The sequence below is a fragment of the Tauraco erythrolophus genome, chromosome 10 (assembly GCF_009769465.1).
Source record: "Tauraco erythrolophus isolate bTauEry1 chromosome 10, bTauEry1.pri, whole genome shotgun sequence".
NCBI lineage: Eukaryota > Metazoa > Chordata > Aves > Musophagiformes > Musophagidae > Tauraco > Tauraco erythrolophus.
In genome coordinates, this window is record NC_141474.1 from 35,823,421 (window position 1) to 35,842,757 (window position 19,337).

General features: G+C 40.4%; 1 protein-coding gene across 1 annotated transcript in view; it reads left to right on the top strand.

Annotated features, from left to right (window-relative positions):
- The first annotated feature begins 2,311 nt into the window (after positions 1-2,311).
- Positions 2,312-19,337, top strand: part of TNNI3K (TNNI3 interacting kinase) — an 87,122-nt gene continuing 70,096 nt past the window's right edge. The window contains exons 1-5 of the mRNA XM_086617356.1: positions 2,312-2,351; positions 2,978-3,086; positions 8,502-8,587; positions 10,213-10,310; positions 13,776-13,886. Coding sequence (XP_086473482.1) covers positions 2,312-2,351; positions 2,978-3,086; positions 8,502-8,587; positions 10,213-10,310; positions 13,776-13,886 — 444 coding nt within the window. The remainder of the gene's footprint in view (positions 2,352-2,977; positions 3,087-8,501; positions 8,588-10,212; positions 10,311-13,775; positions 13,887-19,337) is intronic.

Below are 19,337 nucleotides of genomic sequence, written 5' to 3' on the forward strand. Positions count from 1 at the left end.
CTCTAAAGTCTTTTCCAACCTAGAAATCTATGAATCTATGAATGAATGAATCTATGATTACCGCTCCGTACGGACGGAGCAGCAGATGCTCAGAAAGCTCCGCTGCTCTAAAACCCCCAAATGTGTCCATTGCTGTGCCCCTGCCGCAGCGCAGGCTGCCGGGGGGGGGGTGCTGCAGCGGCCGTGTCCTGGTGGGCGTTTTTATCCCAGTGCTCTCCAGCAGCACCGGGGAGGGATGGCCAAACGCCTGGCTGTGGCCGCACAGCCACGGCTGCATTTAGGCGTTCAAAGAAAACCGAACACCAGTCAGCCAGTAAAAGCAGTGGGAGAGGAGGTACTCGGTGCTGCGTTTCCAGCTCTTCCAGTTGCTTGGCAACTAGGCGTGGAGATCAGGGATGAGGCTGACGCTGTTTTGCAAATATTTGGTTGAATATCACAGGGCATATTGTCAAAGCAGTTCAAAGTCTTCTGAAATACATCCTTGGTTTTATGTGTAGATCAGTGCAAATAAACGGATGAGCTCGTGCTGTGTCAGGAGCTATCACAGGAGTGCAAGTTTGTTTGCAATGGGATGCAGCGTGTTGAAGATTTTATATATGTGTATTATGTTTGCGTGTCTTCTTGCCTGAAATCCTCAACTGAGAAAACTAAGAACTGATACATGGAAGAGCTGCCAAGGTCAATCAACACACTTTAAATATATAAGGATATGTATAAAAAATATATAGCTATATATTTATATGTATAATATAAATATATGTATAATCCGGGGTGACCTTATAGCAGCTTTCCAGTACCTAAAGGGGGCCTACAGGAAAGCTGGAGAGGGGCTTTTTACACAGGCACATAGTGATAGGACAAGGGGCAATGGATTTAAACTGAAAGAGGACAGATTTAGATCAGATATAAGGAAGAAATTTTTTTCATTGAGGGTGGTGAGGCACTGGAACAGGTTGCCCAGAGAAGCTGTGGCTGCCCCATCCCTGGAAGTGTCCAAGGCCAGGTTGGATGGGGCTTTGGGCAACCTGGTGTAGTGGAGGGTGTCCCTGCTCATGGCAGGGGGGTTGGAACTAGATGATCTTTAAGGTCCCTTGTAACCCAAACTGTTCTATGATTCTATAATGTATGCCAAATAAAGAAAAAACAATAAAAAGAGGAAAAGACGTACATACAGAAACCAGCATGAAATCTGTAATCAGCTGGGATAATATGTGTAAAGGAGTTCCATCTGATAGAAAACGCAGAGAAATGGGTACGAAAAGGGTAGGCAATAGATGAGCAGATCTGTGCTAACCAGATTACAGAGGAGACTCAGTTTGTGACTGAAAACCAGTGTTATTTTGCTGTTAACCAATCTTTCACAGTCCTTGAGCACGGACTTTCACAGGAATGCAGCTCTGCACGCAGCCTAGATTAATTTTGTCATTATTTGTTTACACATATGTGTACCCGCACAGAGCCCAGTTTGCTCGGTTCACCCTCCCAGCTGGCCACATCATGGGGGTTGTACTGCCTTACCGTGACACTGGGTCCAAGATAAAATGCTAACAAACAGGACAAATTCGACTGAGCACTGGATTTAGTTACGTATCTGTGTAGATCCTGGTCCTCAGCTGTCTTGTACCTGGTCTGCGTGAAATATGAACAAAGCAGCTTGATGATTGTGTCTTGGTTCATTTCTGGAAAAATTCTGCCTAGAGTAGGAGCCGGAGCAGATCTGTCAAGAGTCTCCTCCCTTCTTTGGGAGTCTGTAAGTGGTGACCAGCCCAGCTTCCTCCAGGTCCCATCCGTCGTTAGCAGCCCGACGGCCGGTTTAGCTGCACTTCCCAAGTGAAATGCCCAGGTGCTCCAGAGCCATCTTCTACGTTAGGATACATTTTGGAGTTATAAGTTGAGATCGTCGCTGGCCTCTGCAGACTCAGGACCCCCAGCGCTCCTTGGGGATCCTGAAAGTACGCTTGGGATTCAGCTTCTCAAATTAAGTAAGTTCTTTTTCTCTACAAAATTGGTAGCAAACTGCCCAATTATACACTTCTCACCAGTTTTAGGTAGTCAACAGATGAAAGCAAATGTTTCTGTTGCAACAGAGGAATTTTAAGCAAGGTGATTAGGTACCTTTGTTATTTTTTTACAGTTGACAGCACAGACTGTTTTGCTCCGTGTCATTGTTGCATGACATTCCACTTGGCACAGGGTTTATTTTTAGCCAGAGACTATCAAAAGTATTTTTCAGTAGGACTGTCACTGCTCTGGAACAAGGAATCATATTACTGCAAGAACTTTGCTGAAACAAAGAAGATATATTGGACAAATGGGGAATTATAAATCTCGACCAACTCAAACTTGCACTGGTAATTAATGTTGCTTTTTTCCATGCAATATACCATACATCTATCTACAAGGAGCAAATGATATTTCAGGAAATAACTCCTTGCTAAGTTACTCTTGAGTTCAAGGGTGAGGTATTGTATTGTTCTTGGTTTACAAGAGGAATGGATTAACCCAAATCGCATATATAGTCTGTAAAGGAAGACAAAAAGCTAATAAACTGAATTTATTTGTGCAATCATGTAGCTTAAATAACTTAAATTATGATGTTGATTGAACTCGTACTTGGTTAGAAAAACCTTTAAACTTCCAACCTTTTTGTGCTGTGTGTCTGTGCTGAGTATTAGGAAATGAGAGCTAACAAATGCAACTTAAGGTTTAAGTTTTCTCTTGTTCAAGTTAACAATATTTCTGATAAGGATTCCTATATCTTTGATATAAGTATATATGTGTTTATATCAGTTGCAGCAATAACAGTTTAATAGCTGTAATATTGAAAACTTTCATCTTTTCTTAGAAAAATATATGAAACAGTGTACAAATGGATGTTTAAAAATCAAGTGCCTTGGTTACTGGGACATTATGATTTGAGTTCCTGGTTTTTATATGTTTTGAAGTGGTTTATGAATCTGGGTTTTTTTGTTGTTAGATGAATGGAAGAAGAAAGTTAGCGAATCGTACGCTATAATCATAGAACGATTAGAAGATGACCTGCAAATCAAAGAAAAGGAGCTGACAGAACTGAAGCACGTTTTTAGGTAAAATATTCCAGAAATCTGTTTATTAATGTTTTTCAAATGAGTATTTGCTATTAAACAATATTTTCAGTTTCAGGTGTTTTCTTATGGAAGGAGTTTCTCATGTATGGAATGCATGTTCTTTTAATGTCTATTTTTGGGAATATGCCATTATGGTTCTGGGCCAGAGTCCCACAGCATAGTACCAAAATTAGTGACTATTAATAACTAATGCCAATATTTTACAACAAACACCTAGATACTTTTGTAAATTTATTAGCTTTAATGGGATATCAAGTTTTGTTGTGTGCTTTTCAGTTTTGCTAATGTGTTTCTTCAGATAGGAATATTCCTGGAGTAAATTTTAAACAAACACAAAAGCAGATTATGTGCTGAAAGTGGATTTCAAATTCATGGGTAGGACATGCTAACCACCGTGTTCACCCAACCAAGTAACATACTTACAGGTTCATTATCTGAAAAGCTCAAATAAGGAAAACATCCAGCTCACTGATTGTGAATAAGTTAAGAAAACGACCGGGTAAATAATTTCAGACATCAAAAACACTTGAAAAAATAGGAGCTTCTAATCAGAAGTAAATCACAAGCTCAAAAAAAGCCAAACTGGTCCTATAAATTATTCATCATGTTCACTTTCAGCTAGCATAATTATCACCGTTTGAGCCCGTTGAGGGAAAGACGACACTGGGCTTTCAGTGCTGACCGCTCTGGCTGGGATCCAGCGATGTACTTCAGTACTTGCCTCGTTTTAAGCCTTTTTAGTACAAAACTAATTGCCTTAACAAGTTGGAGCCAGAGTACTCTTTATTTTAGATAACTGAGACAACTGAGAATGTGGTGAAAGTGCTTAATTTCTGCATTAGGTGTAAGAATAAATTAACTTCACGATGCGCAGACCTTTGGCAGCTCAGCTTATCAGTCGATCCTACTGCCCCACGTAAGCCTCGATAAGATGTCAGCCAAGCTCTTCTTAGATACAGAGCACTGCTCTTTTCCATGGAAAGAGTGGGAATTAATGAGACTGGTTGGAAAGGCTTTTTTCTTTTTTTCAGTCAGACTTGAGGAATAGGCCAGTGATTTCATTTCCAAAAGCTGTCTTCACCTGTGGGTGATGCAGTCAGTCAGGTTTGGTGAGTGTCTAAAATCTAAATATGGCCTGTGTAAAAAATCAATCTCGACTATTTGAAAAACTTTTCTACAGCAGCAGTGGTTATTTTCGGAAGACTTCTCATCTCTGAAGCAGCAGAAGAACTAATAATAGGTTTTTCCTGTTGTTAAACCAAATCCATTCATTTAAAAAATTTAGGAGAGAGAAACCACGTGGTTGTTGGAAGTTAAGGCAGAGCAGGTGGTTTGCCTGATGGAAATGAAACAAGTAGCTGTTAAAGTCACAAATCTGAAAGATTTGGAACATAAGACAAACATAAGATTTGGAAATAAAAGTGACAAAGCCTAACAAAGAGCTATCAGCATCCCCATTTTACTCTTGGAACACCTGTGCACAGGTCAAGGGCTAAATTGTCCAATGCCATAGAAAAAAAACCCACCAGTTGCAACAGTGAGAAGCAACGGATGAGTAGTATGGCACCTGTCACTTTTGGATAAAAGTTGTCCCTCTTCTATTCCAGTATCTCAGAGCTATTAGTGCAATGGTTTCCTAAAAAGACCACCCTAAAAATAAAAAGTTAGAATTTCATTTCCCTAGAACATGCAGTTATGTCTTCAGAAAGGAATTAGGAGGACAATGAGTGCTCAATGACAATAGTCATTTGACTATTTTTCATTTTCCATGTAGGCCTTTTAATTGCAGCTTTTAATATATAAAACTTTCCTTGCAATGTTTTCCCATAAAAACATTAAAATTTTGCCAGTTTATAAAAACTCAAATCATGTTAAATTTGAATATCATTAAAACAAACTGAAACTTTTTATTATTATTTTTTGAACTGGGAGAAGAGGAAAACTTAATTATATAGCTAAAATGAAAAAATCTGGATTCTTAACCACACATTAAGTGCTAGGAATATGAATTTTTAATATAATTCTAAAGACAAAAATTGAAGCAGGAGACATGACTTACAGCACGATAATGTTCTGTGATTTTGAGACTTCCAGAATTCACCCTTCCAACAAAGCACTCCGCTCCCCCGTGCAGTCGCTGCGGTACGGACGGTGCGTGTGCCCACGCGTACGCACCATGTTACAGCAAAAACAAGGTGACTAAAGGGACTTGTTTCCCAGAACCTGGCATTTATTTTTCCCTCAATTGCCCCTGAAAACCCAAAGAATAGATGAGCCTTATATCACTGTCATTAATCACAGTATGTCAGGGAAGAATTGCATGAAGGTAAGACATTTGAAGAATAAGATTTTATTTTTACTGAGCAAAATATTTTCCACATTACTGAAGTGGAAGCGGTAGATGAAGGTCTGTCAACAAACAAAGGTAAATGTGACTATAATGTGTGAAAAAAATGTTCCATACAGAAACAGTTTACATTTAGGACATGAAAAAAATGAGCTTTCTTAACTTGTGATACCCATCTGCTAAGGAACGCGTATGAGAATCTAGACTGATGTAAGAATTAAGCTACTAAGGCACACAGTTTTGGCAAAATAAGCCCAATTTTTGCATTTATAAATAAATGATCTGCTCTGTTTTTGTCAGGCTCATATCCTTTTCAAATCATGCACTGTTCCTGAACAGTATTGAGAGCAGGCAGCCAGGAGTTTCCATCAGAGTGGTCTGTCTGATAGAAAAAGTATTTTCCAAACGGCTGGTTTTCTGGAGAAAAAAAAGTCAAAGTTTCTCACAAGGAAAATATTTAAATTTTACTTATTTAGTATTTAATTACTATTTAATTTCATTTGAGTTAGAATTGCTAAATTATTTACCTAGCAGCACAGCACTTTGTGTGGCTGTGATCCACACCACCCTTTTCCTTGGTGGTCGCCATCCCTGGAGGAGCAAGGAGCACTCCTGTGCTGCAGCACTGGTGCTACTCGTTGTGCCCGGTCCCCGGGTGACGTAGGGAACGTGGCATGGGGTGCCATCTCAGCATGGAGGAGATGCCATCCTGGAGCCTGCCCTCTGCAGAGCCTACAGCTTCGTGGGTTATGGTGTGGCACTTGGCAATGTTGGATGGGGCTTTGGGCAACCTGGTGTAGCGGAGGGTGTCCCTGCCCGTGGCAGGGGGGTTGGAACTGGGTGATCTGTGAGGTCCCTTCCAACCCAAACCATTCTATGATTCTGTGATTCTATAATAGCTCTCAAACCATTCCACTAAACTGGAAAAGTAAGTTTCAATTTCTGGAAGTCAAAATGTTGGTATTTTTTTCAAAATAAAACCATAAAAAATGCAGTGATTTAACGTTTGCAAATTAATTTTGTCACACTTAATGAAAAAGATACAATGGCACAGGTTTTATTCCTGGTTTAGAATAATAACAGGCACTGAACAAGCGGGATTTCTCTTAGGATAGACTTAACTAAGAAAACAGAAGCAAAGACAAGTCTCTGGCTTTGTCTGCATTTTAAATTCTATTTAAAGAATAAATTACTGAAATATTTATTGAAGGAAAAGGCCTAAGTGTCACTTTCCTTAACAGAGGACATCTTGCTAAGGGGAGCTTTGCATAGATTTGTATTTTGAAAAGAGAGAGAAGTATTAAAACCTTACTTTTAACTGTAACTGTGTTAAATGTGTTTAAGAGCGCTACTCGGTCAGGATGGATCTGTAGATATACAAACCTAAGCGTTTTGCTGATCCATGACCATTGGTATGATGAATGAAAAAACCCAAACTTCTATTGACAGACCATAATTGGCATTCTTCACAAAAATATCGATTGCTGTGTGTATTTAATTTTCAACAAATTTAATTACTTGGAATGTTTGATGGAGCAGTGAGTCAGTCTGTGCTAAGGGAGAACCATGAGACTTGGCAACAAAAGCTGACCCCTTCAAGTATTTCACGATCTGTCAGTAAAAACAGAGTGATAGTTTTCCTTCACCCTTTTCCCAAGGTCTCTTCACTGTTTAAAAGGTGACTGTGGCACATCAGGCATTCAGGAGTGTTTCAGGTAGAGCTGTAACGTGTGCTTAGACAGGACTGAGATCCAGAGGTGGGCATAGCTCTGCCTATGGAGAGGGTACTGCGTTCTCCTAATGTCCTGGGCATCGACTAGGGGCGTTGTCCACGATCTTGTGCAAAGATGCCTGTCCTGGTTCACGTTTCCTTGTCAAACTAGAAGCATCTTTAGATTACTGTCCATTCCCTTTACTGCGAGCCTTTCTAGCTTTATTTTATGAAGTACTTTGGTTTTGAACTTTGACAGGTGGTGTATGACAGGAAAAGGAGAATGGAAATTAATGAATTATAAAATTACATAGGTTGTAACATTTTTATTTATGGGGTTTTTTTTGCTAAAAAAGAACAGCGCATCAAACACAAATGCTGAATGTCTTTTTTAATGAGTCAGACTTGGTATGGATCCTGTTTAAGATAATAATAACTATTTCATTTTAATTATTCATTTCATCCTTGTGTGGCCTAGAAAGCACTATAAAATCATTAAGCTATATAAAAATGTAACACTGTACCAGAAATGTGGAAGAAAATTAAACATTAAGTTGAGCTTCGTTTTGTCAGTGTCACAATATTCAAGTGACATTTAGTTGCCTGAGAATTTTAAGTGCAAACATGCCTTTCCTTAGTAGGATGTGAGTACAAACTGTAATATTTTAATTGTTTATAGCAAAACTAGAAATACTTGACTACAAGTTAATGGGAAGTGAAAATAAGGATCTATAAATTATTTAAAAATTCTATTTTAATATATCACTTTCCAGTGCAATAAACCAAAGCAGAAAAACAGCACTATAAAATCACAGCAGTCTGCTGAATGTTACAGGATCCCTGTTCCTTCTGGTGCCTTAAAGTAATGGTCAGTTTGGGGCGTTTTGAGAAAGATGAGAGTCCCTGGCACAGCTTCACCCCTCCCTCGCTCCAGCCACTCCTCTCCTGCCCTCTGAGATCCCAGACACCCACAGATCCTCCTAGGACTTAGTGTGCCATTCGAATTGCAGATCTTCAGCCAGAAGTGTCACTTCTGGAAAGACGACTTCATTCCTTCAAAATGCTTTAGAAACATTTTTCCTTTAATAATTGCCAAATTTTTGTCTGATCTTTGGTGCATGTGCTTCCGTAGTGTTTTCATATTAATGTTTCCATCCAGCTGATATCAGCAAAGTATTTCTATATTTACAGAGTGTAAACTGGGTATAAATTTAGCCCTGTGTCTGAAAAAAAAAAAAAAACAACCTTGAGACTTCTCTTTTGATTTTTTTCTAAATGAAAGAAACTGTGCTAAACAATGAAAACAGTAATCATCTGTAAAACCCTCTTTTTCCAGTTCTGATGAAGCCTTCTGCAAAGTCAATTTAAACTACCGCACAGAAAACGGGCTCTCTCTTCTTCATTTGTGTTGCATATGTGGAGGTATGTATCCGAAATATGATGTTCTTTAAGCATTTTCTTTACATGGCTACTGATTTGTTCTGTCTAATAACTGCCAGAAAGATTGAATTTTCAGTGAATTTCTTTCTTTGTTGTCCTCGTTGACAGTTGGACAAGCACCTGTAATCACTGCTCCAAACTCTGTTGCCGAGGGGCTTGAATCAAGTTACACTGAACCCCATTATAGCTGATTCTTCAGTCCAATAAAAGCTTTGGTTGATAATGTAGCATGTTTTACTACTGGTGTTCAACTAATTCAAAATTACTTGCTATATGTATTAGTTAATCAATCCATACTCATCATGTAGTATTGCTCTAGATTTCTGTATTCTGTACATGGAATACGCTCCGGGCTAGGGAGATAGTTTCAGCAATACTTTCCCATACATCCAACATCTATTTTTCTAGTATAATGAAAATAACTTGTGTTTTATTTCATGATGATTGAAAGAAGAATAACTCAAATGCTTCACTGAAAAATACCAGCTGATAGGATTTTTGCAGTTAGCAAATCAAGAGTATGCAAGAAAAAAGTGCGAGATGTCTTCTGGAATGTTCGTAAAAACACACTAACGGTGGAATTTTCCACTCTGATCCACATTGCTGCTCTGCTGTCCACATAGTGAGTCATTAGTTCATGCACACACTTGGCAATTGTACAATTTTCAGCAGAAATGGGCTGAGCGGGGCAAAGAGCGTTTTACCCTAAGATAGCAGCTCTGCAAAGTACTTACTAAGAACATACATAAATGTCATAAATATCATAAACATAATAAAAATTTTGTATGTCATAAATAACATACAAAAATACACAAATGATTTGCTCAGTCTTAGTCAGACGCTATCATGAAGGAGGACCTGATCCTGCCCTGCTGAAAACCAAGTGGATCTTTACTGTTGATTTCAGAGAGTGCAAGATCAATCCAAAGATGCCATCAGACATTGGTGGCATTAGAGCGATTGGTGGGATTGCCAAGAGGAGGTTTAAGAAAACACGCAATGATAATTAGTTAGGTACAGTGTGTGAACACTTGAAGGAGGGAGAGGAGCTATTAGGTCTGACATTGTCCTTGATTACTGTCATAGGTGTTCAGAAGGCAGACACGTTTCTTGGGGTCATCACTGTGCATCAGAAAGGTAAAAGTAAAAGCTACTCGCCCATGCTGACGTTCATTAGCATCCCTCAAAACTACTCTCCCTGCAAAAATGTTGTGTAGGGAGAGAGAGAAGTGCTTCCATTCCGAAAGGACAGAGGAGTTTGTTGTCTGAGAAACTAGAGATTCTGGAAGCACCTGAGATTCTGGAACCTGAGTTCTGTTGCAACATAGTCTGGGTGCTAAAAAGGAGTTTGCTTCTGTGGAAGTTCAACTATCATTATTAAAGCATGAACAAACATTAGGCCAGTACATGACCAGATCTGCAACTGTCCCAGTGCATAAGGTGATGGTGCTTACGACCATTTGGAGGTTTCACAAGACACGTTTTATTACTTGCCTCAGGTCAGCAGATGAGCTACCCGTTTGCTTTCAGACTCACACAGAAGTTTCTTACTTCATCTGCACATTCTTTTCTGTAAATGACTTTGTTTTCCAATTTTCACCCTAAAGGCAACAAATCCCATATTAGAACTCTTATGCTAAAAGGACTGCGCCCGTCCAGGTTAACAAGAAATGGATTTACAGCTCTGCACTTGGCAGCTTATAAGGTAAATTATTTTGAATAGAATTGATGAAAAGAATCAGAACTGAGCAGCTTATTTGTCTGAACCATCTAGTTGAACTCTCTAGTTGCTACTTCTGGTGAAAATATAAATTTCACGTTTATAGTGCGTAGGAAAATGACCTCCAAAGAGCCCGTGCACGGGAAATCAACATGTGCTTTTGCAGTGTCATCCGTGAGGATATGACATTGCTTTGGAAATATTGATTAAATCACGCAACGCAGCTCAGGTTGAGTGTTGTTGTTATTATCGTAGCTGTTAATAGAAACAATCTTAAAGGGTTTTATTTTACAATTTCTCTCTTTTTTCCTTCTTTTTTGTTGTTCCTCTTCAAGTTCTACATTCAGCTTCAGTATTAACTTTCTTCACTGTTGTATTTATCTTTTAAGACTCAACAATAACAGTAGCAAGGAATAAAGTGGACAAAGATAGCATTTTCCTAAAGAATTGTTATGATTCTTACTTTGAGACAGAGCATCTTAGAAACTTAATGCATGTATAGACTATCCCCAAAAGCACTTAGCTTTTTAGAGGGAGCTCAGATCAAAGGTAGGAGTTCATACTCTAGACTGTAGCGTTCAACGCTTCTATGTCCCATGGGTGCCACAAGGTCATAACTGCCTCTTCCTTCTGCAAAGCTCTCATGGCAGATGCCGTTCTGATTCGCTGTATGTTCAAAGCTGATAGAAGGTCAAGTAGGTGGGCACCTGTGTGCCACTCTTGATCCATAAGTGGTGTTCCTCATGCTGTTGCAGGAGGACACAGATGTGGTAGATGGTCTTTAATCCAAATACCCAATTCCAAATGCAGCAGGAATCATCACGGTCACAGCCATTCTCCTCCGAAAGCTTACCTGTGGAAGAGGAGATGGTTTGCCTTCTATTAGGTCATAATCTGATAATTGGAACATTTGTCCAGAGAGCAGACCAAAGTCTCTCTTGGAGAGAATTCAAACTCATATTGTCAATCAGCAGGCTATGGCTGTCCCGCAGTGAGCATGGAACCAGCTTTCCCACGGGAATGAACAGGGGGTCTTAGAACAGGGAGAGTGAAGGGAAAGCCTCACGTAGCTGAGCAGTGACAGCATTGCCTGGGACAAGTGGCACACAGCCATGAGTATTATTTGCGCGAGGAAGTCACTGACCTCCCAACGTTTTAGCTATGGTGGAAGCAGGGAGGAGTGGAAAGAAACGAGATGCAGGCAGCAGCTGTTGAACTTTGTCTGAAGGTGGGATGCAGGGCACTCCCCTGTTTCCAGTGCTTGCTGTGGGCAAGCTAAGCCAATTTCCTGCTCCAAATGCTGGATTTCATGAATTCCATCACTGGAACTCTGAGCTTGCCCCAGGTGTGTGTAGAGACCTGGTCATTAAGTAGGCTGAGGACTCAATCGTGGAGCTGGATACCTCAAAGTTATGATGTGCTGTGGGTGCCTTATGCTCTGCAGCTCCATGGCTTAACTCTGAATATTTGCACCATGAGCTGCCTTCCTCTCCGAGCTGCTATAATATGAGCACTTGCAATATCTTGCGTTATGTCTTGTTGTTCCTAAGTTAGTTTAATTTTACAACCACTGATACCAATTAGATGTGCAAGCTATAAAATGATGGCAATAATCAAATCTTATACATCACAGAACAAAGTGATGTTTTACAGCAATCGTAAAAGAAACTTGCCCCCGTGCACAATGTTGTGTAATCAGCCAACTGCCTAGAAGAATTTCTCTGCCTTTCTTTAATGTCAATCTCAGTGAATGATTTCCAAATAATAATTTAGTTGGGGAAAAAAAATTATTTGTTTAATAGGACTTTTATAACAGATTTCTAGGATGTTTTCATTACTTGGGAATAGTTTTCATTTTGCTATCAAATCTTGTTTTGTCTGTTTTCCCTGCACTGTAAAGTTGGAAAATCTCTCGCATCCACTTGGGCAAAAAACTCTTATCAGCAACTTAATTGCTCAAGTTGTGTGATACAATATCCAATATATCCTTCAGGTTGTACAAAGCTAAGCAAACTAGTGTGAATTTTTGGATGTAAAATAAAATGCAATATAACATTTCTCCTGTAAGTGACATTTTAAGACTTGAAGATTTGCCACGAGTTACCCAATTACAGCTTTTGTTGTATTATAGACCTTTTCTAAGTGAAGCTGTAATTGAGTCTTGAGTCTAGAGATAGCTCAGAAACAATAAAGCAATGTGTATGGAGACAGGGCATCTTCTTGTGAAACTCCTTGACTTCTTATCTGTAATCTGAATGTTTTGTGACATTTCATAACAGTAAAACAGAACTAGAAAAACTGGACTGAGTCACTAATTAGAACCGCACATTTCAAGATAATTCAAACCCAGCCTGTCTTCCCAGGCTGCATAACATCCAGTCCCTTATGCAACCAAGTACCATGTTTCAAGGTCTAAAACTGTTTGATAAAAAAAGTGATGTAAACTTTTACTGTTCATTATTATCAAAGAGAAATTCCTAATATTTTCTGGAAACAGCAAAACCATTTAAGTATGAACAAACGTTGTGCTTCCACAGGCGTGTGCTTCTCTGGTATTTATTCATTCTTGCCCTTCTTTTAGTGTCTGCTTCGAAGAGGTAGAGAACAATGAGGAAGTTTGGAGATTTAGCATCTCTTTTGCCCTTGTGTTGTGTGCGTTTCTGCTCAGGAAGCAACGATAATTAATTGGAGAAGGTCCATCTCTGGGCTGAATGATGATGGAAGGCAGATCTCCAAGAAGTGAAAATTAGGATAGCTCTGGTTGGTGCAGTTAGAATAAGTGGTGGTGAGAAAGATGGCCTGAGAGTTCTGCCACTGCCCCCAAACAAATTATTTCACTTCTCTGTGTTTAATTTATCTACTTGTAACGGAGAATTTATTAACAGTCATATTGGCTGGGCTTTAGGACTCTTAATATGTTTCTCAAGTTTATTTTTATTACTATCATTTGATAGTGCCCATTGCTGTTGCTGTATCTGGAAGAAGTCATGGCAAAAATTGTATGCATGACAGGACAGAAGTGAAATGATACGGAAAATAAGCTCACAGTTCAAAATTTGGCATACATGCTATATATTTATCCTGGGAACTCCTCAGGTGCCTTTATTCCATGCTAGGTACTATAATGTTTTGACATTTAAACAGTTTGTGTGAACACTTAATAATGGCTTGGAGGCTGAGAGACCTTTAAAGACATGATAAAATCAGAATAAATGTTGTTTCTAAAGTCACAGGGTTTAGCATAGCAAAGAGGGACTTCTGGTGCCCGGGACGAGTGTTCCCTCACTGCTTTCCTTGCACTCTCGTGCTCCTGGGGTCATGCTCAGTCCCTTTTCTTGAAATGCAGCTGTGCAACATCTGGGAAGGCCTAGATGTGTACGGCTCTCTTTGGCCCCCTGCCTGCATCGCTGGAGCTGTGTCCCAGGAGTGACAGTGGTGTGTGCCTTCCAGGACAGCGCGGAGCTGCTGACAGCGCTGCTGCACGGTGGAGCTGACATCCAGCAAGTCGGGTACGGAGCTTTGACAGCCCTTCACATTGCCACCATCGCCGGGCACCATAAGGTACGTGTCTCCTTCTCTGTACTGAAAATCTGCTAAGTGAGTGCTGATATTAGCAGGTCATTTTGTTGTAGATCGATGCCATTCAAAACAAAACTCAGAACTGGTTTAGTACCCATACATTTTATTTAACTTTTCGTACATTTTGGGAAAACCACATTTGTGCCTGTATTTTTACATTGAACAAACATGCACAAAGGACATAGATCTGTTTGTGCATCTCTTTATAGAAATGTCTTTAAAGTCTTAGCAATAAATGGCATTGTTTTCTAAATATCAGAAGCGTTAACCAGTAGATACATGATGAAGCACACTCACTCGTACATGTCAGGATTTCTGAACCTGGACATGGAGTGAGGCTTCTAAATACTGTCGTTCTGAGTCTGAAAGAAGAATTTTATTCCCTCTTCCAGGTGACTGTCCTGGTTTTGACTGGGACAGAGTTAGTTTTTCTTTTTAGCAGCTACAAGAGCTCATGGGCTCTACTTCACAGCTCTGTGATTTTCACTTCAGAAAGGGGCAGAGGTTCTCAGTTTAGAGCTATTTTATACTTGAGATTAGTGCAGAGGAAACTGTTGTCAGGGCACGTCATTTACAGCATGAATCTCAAACATCCATATTGATAAGTCTCCTGTGGGTTGGAGACTTGTCGCTATGGGGAACAGAGGAAGGAAGAGAGGGATGAGATTCCCTAGATGCCTATAATCAAGACCTTCCCTTTCTAGACATGCTGTCAGTCATGAATCTGTTTTCTTATCATTTACCACCTCAGTTCAGTCATTTCACGCATCATCTCATTTCTGTCACCCTGGCAACAGCTCACTCAGTGTAATTTATTTATTTTTTTAATCTCTTCAAGTACTGGGTGTGCAAAATTACCTTGGTAATCAAGGGTTTATGACTGTAAACGTACTCGTGAATTCAGGTACTTCACTTTTTGTCTCCTTTGGGCCTTTAAGCGAGCAAAGATTTTATCTTCTGCTTGAGTATAAGTTTTAACTTGCACAGACTGCTGGACTAATTTATGGAGACAGAAACATCAGGATTCTATAAGAGAGATAATAAGCCAGAAGTACAAGAAAAACAACTAAGTAGAAAGGAGGAAATATAGGTGATAATGATACTTACCTTTAAGCTGTGAATTTAGTTCTGCATCTTAGGCTTATAAATTCACTTCAAATATGAGTTTGGCTGGATAACTAGGACAAAGCATGTGTGCAGTTTTCAGCAGAAGAGAATCTCTATGTCTGTACATGACAAAAAAGAATATATGTCTTACGAGCTCCCAAGTTACAGCAGCCATTGACCCTATTGATGTAAAGAAAGCCATCTCTTCTGCCACATTTTCGGTCAACCAGCTTATACACACACACACACACACACATACATAAACTATTTACTATACATGTGCATCTAGAAATAGTTACATAATCATATATGGAAAGAGAGAAAAGACATTTCTTTTTAAACAGTCAGTTTTGTTGGGGAAATGCATCCAATAATATGTTGTCCAATATTACTGCACTGTAAAACCAGTATTGTTGCCTATTTATTTTTGTAAATTAAAGGTGTCATTCTGAGATTACAACATCTACAGATGTGTGGTCTGGGCTGAGAGTTGCAGGCAGGATGAACCAGTGCCTCCTAATTTTTGCAGCCTGCGCACCCGAGACTCTAAAGTGTGAATGTGCTTGTAGCGTTCGCAGGACCTGTTGGGAAAAAAGGAACTGGTCTCATCTTCGCTGTCTTATCTGACACCAATTTTTTAGACCTTTTCAGAATCATCCTAGACTCAGGAATGCAAAAATGGTGGCATCAATAAATGTGACTACGCAAGCTGCAATATCATTGGGAACCAAAGATCCTCAGAATTTGCTTGTGTCTGAAGATCCGACCAGCGACAAAGAGGGCTGGAACTCACAAGTTTTGAATTCAACAGCTATTTTTAATAGCTACCAGCAAACTGCCCAGATGGAATGAAGTGAAGAAAGCCTTTTACAGCCCGTGAACGGGAGCACAAGTGTTCGGCACGCACGAGTGAAAAAGCGTTGAGCTGTGGCTCGGTAGAGCAGCGTGCATCAGCCTGGCGATGCCACCTCGTCTGAAAACAGTGACAAACTTGGGCAGCACTTTTCTCTGGCTCAGCTTTCTCCCCGAGAATGTCCTGTGCAGCAAATTTATGTGACCCATTTTCGAGCTAGAAGAAATCAAAGTAAATGCAACATGATAAACCTATGGTATTGTTAAATCTGTCACCATCTCTTTGACAAGTTATCTTTTTAGTAATATTGCACACAAACTAAATATTTAGACTATTCTGTGTCTCTCATCTACCAATATCAGCAAAACATAAAAAAAATCCCATTCTTTGGCTACCCTGTAGCAAAAGCAACCCTGGGGAGACCATTATAATTCAAGACACCAGTACCTGCATCTTTCGTTAATGATTTATCTGCGACCTGTGTTTCATCTGAGTGGAACAGCAAAGATAAAAGCACATGCAAAAGCTTATTGCTGGTCTGAGTCTGTCCTCATGTCTGACAGAAGAGCATCTATTAAATATTTCAGTAGGCTTTTTCCTAAGAAAATTAATTGGACATTCATCGGCAAGTTGTATGTAAAACATTCAGAACCCACATTAGCAGCTTCTTAATTCAGTCTGATAGAGTTTGTTCTAAAATTTTTACAGATACACAGAGTTAGGAGTTGTAATAATTTAATGCAAAGACACTTTGCAAGACACGACTGATCACGTCTGCAGTTGCCAAATTGGAGGGAATTAGGCAAATGCTTGCCACTAATCATATTTTTATTTTAATAGCTTAATTAATAAAGGAAATCTGAAAGTCATGACAGATTCTTTAGATGCTGTAGTGTAAGGCTGTACGGAGGCTGGCACTGGCGCAAAGGCCTTCATGGTTAAAGTGTCTTCTCGTTTAAATTTTGCCTGCTAAAAAGTCAATAATCATTGATTTTATTTTCTTAGAGGATTTCTTATCCCTTGCCCTTGTCCAAAAGACAAAGTCCTTATGTAGTCTGTCTTATGTTTTGTTTTATTGACTCCTTCTAACTTTCAGAGTAGCTTAATTAATTGTCTTTGAAGCGGACATAATTGACTTGAATGTTCAAGAAGCTTCTGAATAAACCTTTCATAAGAGAATTTTAAGAAAAATTGCAAAGTAAGAGTATTGTTCAGAGTGTTCAAAGTATCATTTTGAATTAAAAATTGCTTATGTGAGGAAAAGGGGAGCGGTTGTTTCCCTCATTCCCCTGCCTGTGCCATGGTGAACCCAGCCTGGGAAGCTGCCGCCACCTTTGCGGCCGGGCCGTCCTACTGGTTCCAGTTCAGCTTGCTGTCGCCAGGTCCTGAGGTCGTTTCCAGCAGAGCTGCTCCCCTGCCAGGCAGCCCCAACCTGTGCTGTCACAGTATGGGGTTTTGTGTTTGTCGTTGTAGAACTTCATATGGGCCATGTCCCTCCGTTCCCCCAGCCTGCCTGGGTCCCACCGGTGGCAGCCCCAAGCCCACGTGCGCCGCGGACATAACGTGATGTCCTCTGCTAACACGACAAGAGTGCGTTCCGTTGCTGCCTCCGGGACCATTGCTGAAGGTATCACCCAGGACAGGTCCCAGTACAGACCCCTGTAGTACTCAGCTCGATCCTAGCCTCCAGGGACAGTACACCTTTGCACTGCTGCCCTCCAAGCCCCATAGGCTAACTGTTTTTTCACCTGCCCAGTTTAGTGCCCATTTGCACCATAAGATCTCAGCTTTACTGCAAGAACATTTGGGAGGCAGCGTTGAAAACCATGCTGCAGTCGAAGTAAATGGCATTCACTGTTCTCTCCTCACCCAAAAATCCAGTTATTTTCTCATAGAGGACAATCAAGGTCATCAGGCAAGATTTATTTATCCTTGCTAAATCTGTGCTGGCTGTACCCAGTTGCATTGAGGCACTGAGAGCTTAAAGGTCTCTCCCCTCCCCTCCCCTCCCCTCCCCTCCCCTCCCCTCCCCTCTCTTCTCTTCACTTCCCTTCCCCTCCCCTCTGGCTGTGATGTTGACTACAGACCTTAGCTGACCATGGCAGGTTTTGGTTCTGTTGACCCCTTGCAGCACTACATAAAGTCAGCAAGAGCTGCTTTCTCTGCACCTTGAAAACTTCCCATAGGTTAGGAGCTGCACCTTTAGTCATAGTCTGTCTGTAAATAAAAGGATAAAAGTTGTTTTTTGCTCTTTCTATAAGAATTTAAAGCTCTTTCTGCATCATAAACTTTCCCCTTACTCCAGCATATCCACCTACTTGTAACACTTATGGCAACCTTCAATGTTTTCTAAGATTCCATTCTTCTTGCTTAGAAAGATAGCTTGTCTGTGAAACTATCAAGATTGTCTCTGTACCCCTCTCATCATTTACAGTTGAGTGGAGTTTGCTTAATATGACTCACAAAATTCTTTTTATCAGGAGATCACAAAGCAGATAGCATGGTTGCCATTTCTACAGCCTGAAAAATGTGTCAAAATTCATCTAGTTTTATGTTTATCATCAGAGATGGATCCACCTTGCTCAACACAGTTTCTTTATCTTGAAGATACACCTTAAAGCTTGTTGATGAATCTACATTTTGAATTCCAGCTTCCAAAGAGACTAAGGAGAATCGGAGCTGTGGTTGCATGCCTGCGTGTGTTATAGCCTCGCAGTTGCATGCCTAAATTAAAACCAAACCGATCCAAGGAAGTTTCAACCCTGTTCTTGTAAAAGCTACAGGTCCAGACATCTCTTTTCAGAGCCAACAGCTACAGCTTCGGTTTGATGATAGTAGGTTACTGAGAAATGTCTAAGATGAATCATTCGAAAGTCACCAAGCCATTAGATCACAGAGTAGCTGGCTCTGTGTTCCCCACCTCTGGTGCACCCAGCTGCTGGTGCTGAAAATGGTCTGGACGTGGGATGCACAGCGGAGGGCATCGGTTGTATGAGCCAACCCGTAACTGAGCGTGTTCCTTGTTTGCCACCTGAGCACATGAACACTCCACCAATAACTCCGTGTGCTAAAGCTGTCACTGAGCTGTTCTCCAGCTGACAAAAGGGTAGGCAGCTTCTCTAATGATCTCAGGGGATCTTTCATAAGATTTTTTTAGGGAGTCAAATTCTTCTTCGAAATCCATAGCAAAAGGATGCACAGCAAAAGGATGTCAAAGCGTATGAGGTTTAGCAAGGAGAATTCTGGGCAGGGGATCACAATGAGAGTGGTGAAGCACTGAAAGCTTTCCAGAGAGAATGCAGAACCTCCATCCTTGGAAATAATCAAAATTCAACTGAACAAGGCCCTGAGCAGCCTCATCTTTGAAGTTAGTCCTTGCTTTGATCAGGAGGGTGGACTGGACACCTCCAGAGGACCCTTCCAACCTAAATCTTTCTACGATTCATTGTCTCTGTTTCTTTCAAACGTGAACT